Genomic DNA, 7,007 nt, shown 5'->3' on the forward strand with positions numbered 1-7,007 from the left:
TTTGAAACTTGTTGGTAATGAGCTTAGCAAATTCATCCACCATTCCTTGATCATTTGATCCGAAGATGATATCATCCACATATATTTGTACAAGCATAAGGTGATTACTGTTTGCCTTTCTAAATAGAGTGGGATCAATCACTCCTCTTTTGTATCCGGACGAGACAAGAAATACAGAGAGAGTCTCGTACCACACTCTTGGGGCTTGCTTTAGACCATAGACTGCTTTTTCAAGCTTGTAGCAGTAGTCAGGGAATTCAAGACTTTCGAAGCCCGGAGGTTGCTAAATATAAACTTCCTCTTTTAATTCACCATTGAGAAAAGTACTTTTCACGTCCATTTGTTGTACTTTGATGTTCTTGTGAGCTGCGTATGCTAAGAAGATTCAGATGGCTTCCATTCGTGCCACCGGAGCGTACGTTTCATCATAGTCAATACCTTCAAGTTGACTATATCCTTTGGCAACTAGCCTTCCCTTGTTTCTGACGACCGCACCGGATTCATCCAACTTGTTCTTGTACACCCATCGAGTACCAATAATAGTGTGACCTTGCGGCTTAGGAACGAGTTGCCACACTTTGTTTCTTTTGAATTCTTCTAGTTCTTCTTGCATTGCGGATATCCAGTCTGGTTCTAGTAATGCTTCTTTGATCGTTCGAGGCTCGACCGAGGACATAAATGCTACATAGTGACAGTGATCAGATAAATCCTTGGAAGATCGAGTCTCGATACCTGCGGATGGGTTGCCGATGATTTGACCTGGTGGGTGGTCCTTCGTCTATACATGTAGACGGGGTTGCAGATGATCAGCAGCTGCGGTAGAGGGAATGTCTTCAATATCGGAAGACTCTGCGGTTGGAGACGGCAGTTCCCCCTGGACTTGAGAACATCCTGCGGAATCATCTTGGGCTGTTGGAGTGAGATTAACATTTTCTTGAGCAATTGGAAGAGGTTCCCCCTGGATTGCTGATGGAAGTTCCTCTTGAGCTTGAGAAGGTTCCCCCTGGATTATTGGAATTGTGAGAACTGTTGGGTCAGTTCTGGTGTCGATATTCTCCATGTTTTCATCATCCGAGTCCGAAGAAACGTTTGATGGTAGAAATCCTCTGCGGAGAGGGACTAGAGATGTGTCTTCTAGTACTGGAACCTCGATGGTTGTCGTATGATCCGAAGTTGAGTTTTCCCCCTCAACCGGCGAGGTGGAAGTGTTAAGTGACACTTCATCGGATAGCGTAGGACCAGATACTTCTACATGTTGTATTTGACCTTTAGGAGACACAAGAACCTCAGATAGGTTAGCAGTCTCTATTGGGTCGAAGAGATCATCATAGTTAACTTCAACTATGTTTAATGGACCCGAAGAATCAGGAATATCACATTCCAGGATTGCTTTGGTTTCGGTTGATGGAGCAGTGTTGCGGACGTAATAGTCATCGAATTTGACATCGCAGCTTTCAACTATTAGCCTTGTGCGCCTAATGAGTAGCCAAGGAAGATGCAACTTTATTTGTTGAGTAGCCAAGGAAGATGCCTTCATCAGACTTCGGTGCGAACTTGTTATGATGATCTCTGTTGTTGATCACAAAACATCTACACCCAAAGATATGGAAGAATCAGACATTTGGCTTGCGGTTGTTAAGAACCTCATACGGAGTTTTACTAAGACGTTTGCACACAATGCTTCAGTTTTGTACAAAGCATGTTGTGGCCACTGCTTCGGCCCAGAAGTAGAGAGGAAGCTTGGTAAAATTGAGCATAGATCTGGCTGCTTCTACCAGAGTGCGGTTCCTTCGCTCTAATACACACAACATGCTGCGGTGTGTACGGAGCTGAGAAATTGTGACTGATGCCCTTGGAAACCAAGAAACTATTTAGATGATGATTAGTGAACTCGGTTCAATTGTCACTGCGGATGCGTCGTACTGGTAGTTTGATTTGAAGCTCCATCTCCTTGAGAAAATTGATGAATACCTGCGGTGTTTCTGACTTGAATCTAAGAAAGAAAACCCATGTGAAACGTGTGAAGTCATCTATTATAACCAGTATGTATTTCTTGTGGTGAATACTGGCTACGGTGGATGGACCGCAGAGATCAATGTGGAGAAGTTCCAGTGGTTCTGAGATTGAAGAATCAATCACCATTGGGTGACATGCTTTGGATTGCTTTCCACATTCACATGTCGGACAGAGAGTATCATTGCTGAACTTGAGGATTGGAAGACCTCGGACGAGTTCTCCAGTAACTAGATTGCTGATATATCTGAAGTTGAGATGAGCTAGCTTGCGGTGCCATAGCCAGAGGATACATAGTACCTTCAGATCTGGATTTGATTAGGCATGTGCTCCTATCGCTTGTCATTATGTAGCAGAATTGGTCATCAAATTCAACTTGATGGCCTGCCTTACATAGTTGGCCAACACTGATGAGATTATGTTTAAGACCTTCCACATAGGCAACCTTTTGAATAGAGAAGTTACTCGTAGTAAGAACACCGTAACCTCGGATGATTCCATTCGCGTTGTTGAAGAATGTGACATTTCCACCGTTGCAAATTGGCCTGAAGTCCCGAAGATATTCTAACCTTCCGGTCACGTGCAAGGAGCAGGCACTGTCGATTAACCATTCTTCTTCTTGTTCTTCCTTGCACAAGGCCTGAGAATTACACGGTTAGTTTAGGCACCCTAACTAGTTTAGAGCCTTAGATAAAAGGTGAGTTTCTGATTGATGTATGGACCGAGGTTGCAGGGACGGGCTTTATGTCAACTTTTAAGCCTAGTCCTGGGTGTTTGTGAATTTTTGGAGTGTTGCGAGATTTAAAAAAGTTACAAGGTTTTTGATACAAACTAGATTTGACATGAGATGAAACATTTTGACATCTACATTGACACTGACATGCTGAACTTTTGTCTTGTACTCTGACACCTTGTTTGGTCAACGGTCTAAATGACGAAGTAGACTGCTTGTGACCGGTCTGAGGGTGGTGAGATCTTACATTGGTGCTGTTGGAATTTGAAAAGGTTTGTTTCAAAGAAGATTTAGCACGTGTAGATCTTCTGGACCTTTTTGTTGGTTTTGGTAAAATACCCTTCCACTTATTAAAATTTTGATGTGATTTCAAAAGTATTGGAGTGGGTAAGATACCCTTCCATTTCGGATCATCTGAGGAATAGATTTGAAAACCATTGTTACGAAAAGACTTTACTTCCTTTTGGGTTGTGTCAGATGAATTTGTAATGGCTGTTGAAACTGTACATTCCTTTTTGTATGTTCTCTTGATAGGAGAGTTTTTTGGGAAATAGTGCGAGAAAACAAACTTTTCTAGACTCTTAGATTTTGAAAATCTGACATGCCTTTTGTTTTTAGAAAAGATTTGTCAATTTGTGCCTCGGGATCTAATTTCTTCTTTGAAAGCCCTTTTTGCCTCAGTTTTAGGAGAACCGCAGTCAGTGACATTCATTTGCGGTTTCCTTGAAATGTTTGGTAATTTTGAAAAACGAGGACTTGATTCATCCGAACTGGAGAGTTCAGGATTCAGAGAACATTGACCAACTTCAAAGTTTTTGATTGGTAATTCATGATGAATTGGTTGGATGGTCACGGTACTTTTGACTTTGGTCTGCGGTTCGGAGCTTTGAACAACCGCAGAGTAAGTCTGAGTGGGTATCTTGGTGGGACAATTGATGGAAGGTAGATGGACAGACTGCGGTTCAGGACTACAGTAAGGGATACTGTGGTCTGAAGGCAGTGACGGGAAGTCCATTGAGACTTCGGGACCTTCCAGAACAATTTCCTCATCAGCAATTGATGAAGTCTGAGAACAAGGAAGAGTTGAGCTATCTATAGGACTAGAAAATTCAGGGAGAATTTCTTCGATAACACAATTGTTACTCAGATCATGAAGTCTACCAAAGTGAGTTTTGATATCTTCAGGAAATGTTTTGTTATTGACCGGAAACAAAAATTCACGGTCCGGAGGGACGTAGGGACGGTCCTTGTTGAACCGGGGTGATGAGTCCGTTGCGGTAGAGTACCCATTGGACCAACCCCAATTATAAGTATTGTCAGTAGTCCCATTGTTAACAAGATTCTCGATGGCTTCACTTTCATTAAAAAGTTCTTTTATTAAAAGATTTAAGCGTACACTTTTACTCTGAGCTAAATCTCTCTGGTTCAAAGCTATTTCTAACTGTGTTTCACTCAACATTCTTACATCTTTCTCAAATATTAAGTCCTTTTCTAAGATAGCCATATTGAGTCTTTTGTTGTCCAAACGTCCTCTTATGTGAAACATCTCCTGGGACACAATGTTCTTCTCATCTAATGCTTTGTTATAGTCTGTAAGGACGTCATCACATGTGTCATTAAGGTTGTCTATGAAGGGCTGACAATCATGCATGCTATAATTTAGAGTGCGGATCATGAGTTTTACCTATTCGAAAATGCTGAGTGTTCCATCCTTTGCCATGTAGCAGTAGTTCTTTTCCATCTTTGAAGACCCATCGTCATCCGCAGTTGCCAGCATGCAGATCTTGCATTTTCCTATGATGTTGCTGGTGGCTTCGTCTTCATCTCCGGATGACCAAACTTGATGGTCTCTTTTCACTTGAGCAACCTACGCTCTTCCTTTTTCTTTTTCCTCCATTTCTTGAGCCATTATGAGATAGAATGCTCTATCTTTTACCACATTTGCCATGCAGTCTTTGGCAAACTGATTCTCTTTGTTGCACTTGTGATATATCACAATATCACTTTTATCTTCTGAGGGAGTACCGGAGTCAGTGGTTTGGATGGACTGCGGTGCCTCCTTGGGTTGGCTTGTTATATTGTTGATTCTTTCGAAATGAACGTGGTAATCGGTTGAATTGTTGACTGACAAGAGCAATTGCATTCTGAAATTCTTCTTCATCGTCATACTCTGAGTATGCCTCATATGACTGCCGAGGGTTGTCATATGCGGTGGAGTATGATTGAGGATGAGAAGATTGTGTTATGAGAGCAAGTGGACCACCGAAGTCTGCACAGTCTTTGAGTACCGTAGACTCTTGAGCTTACAGTTCACCATAGAGCTTATAAAGAGATAGAGAATGAATTTTTCTATCCCCTTGAACAATCATTTTGGCAGTTGTCCAGTGTCTTCCTAAGCCATTTTGAAACTGAAGATTTGTTTCATGGTTGCTTCGGACCGTGCCAGCATTGGATAGCTTTGTGACTATCAGATTGAATCCCTTAAAGGAATCTTCCAAACTTTCACGCGTATGAGCTTTAAAGTTATTAAACTCATTGAGTGCAGTAGTAATCTTTTTGTCTTGAGCTTGTTCAGTTCCTTCATACAAGGTTTTAAGAACATCCCGGATCTCCTTTGCGGATTTGCAATTTATGATTATGTCGAAGTTGTCAGGCGCAACTCCACACGAGATCTCATAAAAGCCAATAACGTCATTTTCAATTTTGTCAAGATCGTTATTGGTGGGACGATTCATCGCTGGTTGACCTCCTCCAAGTCTGGTTGTGGCTCCATCGGTTTGTACTGGAGTTAGAACATGGACATGAGGCCCTTCTTCAACAGATCTCCATATGTTTCTTCCGAGTCTCCTCAAATATCTTTCCATTCTTTAAGACCAATGATGATATTCATTTTGCACTAGTATTGGTGTTCTATTCGAACCACCAACACTGTTTGATACATTAAGAGATAATGCATGTGCCATATTTCCTTGTTTTGAAAAGTTTTTTTTTGTTGTTTTTTTTGTTTGTTTTTTTTGAAGAAATGAGCTTTAGTGGTATAGAAGGCTTATTGAAACACAGAGTTTTGCTTCAAAAGGCAACCACTTTGGCTTTGATACCAATTGTAGAGACAAACTTGGGCCACACTTGAACAAACGTTAAAACAAGTATAGTTGTGGAATAGTTTATCTCAAGGATCTAAAAGCTCAACAATAATAATAATAATAATAATAATAAGTTAGAGTTAGATAATTAGAAAGTTAGGTGCGGAAATGTATGGAAATACAAACAACAGCATGTATTATATCAAGTATACACATAAGTTGATTCTTAGCAAGGAATGCATTCAGACCAAGTTAGTAAGTGAGATCAACCTTAGTGATTAAGTCAAGAATGATTTGCTCTGAAAGGAGATAATAATCAGTTATATTTATATGAACTTTGGGAGTAAGAAGGAGATGAGAGTAATAACACAAGTGATGAGATTCAAGATGCGAAGTGTTATTAGTGATATATTGAATAATAAGGATTGAGCTCTTATATATAGAGACTCGAATATTACATTAGTTCAACTATCTATGTGTAGCCATGCAAGCCATACTGGACAAAAGAGAGTTTTCTAATAAAGCAGATAAAGAGATAAACTAGAAAACTGGATAGTGAACTGCGGATGATGAAGACTTCAGATGGAGTTGCTGAATCGAGTTAACTGCGGATCTAGGAGAGCTGCGGTAGACTAAGTTCAAGAGGGTCACTTATATGATTCAACAGTTGTAGAGCCCTGCGAGGATTGATTTCAGTTGCATTGGGATGGCTGGGGTATGCTTGGGGTTGTGGCTGTGTTTCTCAAGTTGTTTGGCGTGTCGGGAATGGTAAGGAAGGATTTCGAGGACGAAATCTAGTTTAAGTGGGGGAGAATTATAATATTCCGTTTGAAATTAAATAATAAACCCTAAACCCCGAGATCTAAATTGTATTTTATTGAAACCCTAAATCCATAATAATTTAGTAGGGTGTTGGTTTCGGGGAGTTAAATGTTATAATTATAGATTTTGGGGGTTAAAGTGTAATTTCCGGGGTGGTTTTGTAAAGAATTTCATAAGGCAAGGGATGTTTGGTAAATATTGGACTTAAGTTGAAAATGGTTCTCTAGAAGAGGGCCAAACTTGGAAATTGAGCTCATGTTTGAAAGAGAACACGGGAATTAAACCTGCTGCCCTTCCATCTCGTTTTGGTGGATATTGTTGGAACCTGAAAGTGAACCTCTAGAAATCTCAATCAC

General features: G+C 40.6%; 1 protein-coding gene across 1 annotated transcript; it reads right to left on the reverse strand.

Moving 5' to 3' along the window:
* Window positions 1-5,049: 5,049 nt before the first annotated feature.
* On the reverse strand, window positions 5,050-5,610 carry LOC145140424 (uncharacterized). The gene has a single exon (XM_079073921.1). It carries the CDS (start codon window positions 5,608-5,610, stop codon window positions 5,050-5,052), a length of 561 nt encoding a protein of 186 aa, XP_078930047.1.
* Window positions 5,611-7,007: the final 1,397 nt, after the last annotated feature.

This window comes from Lactuca virosa, chromosome 9 (assembly GCF_052849685.1).
Source record: "Lactuca virosa cultivar CGN04683 chromosome 9, Lactuca_virosa_CGN04683_v6, whole genome shotgun sequence".
In the NCBI taxonomy this organism is placed as follows: Eukaryota; Viridiplantae; Streptophyta; class Magnoliopsida; order Asterales; family Asteraceae; genus Lactuca; species Lactuca virosa.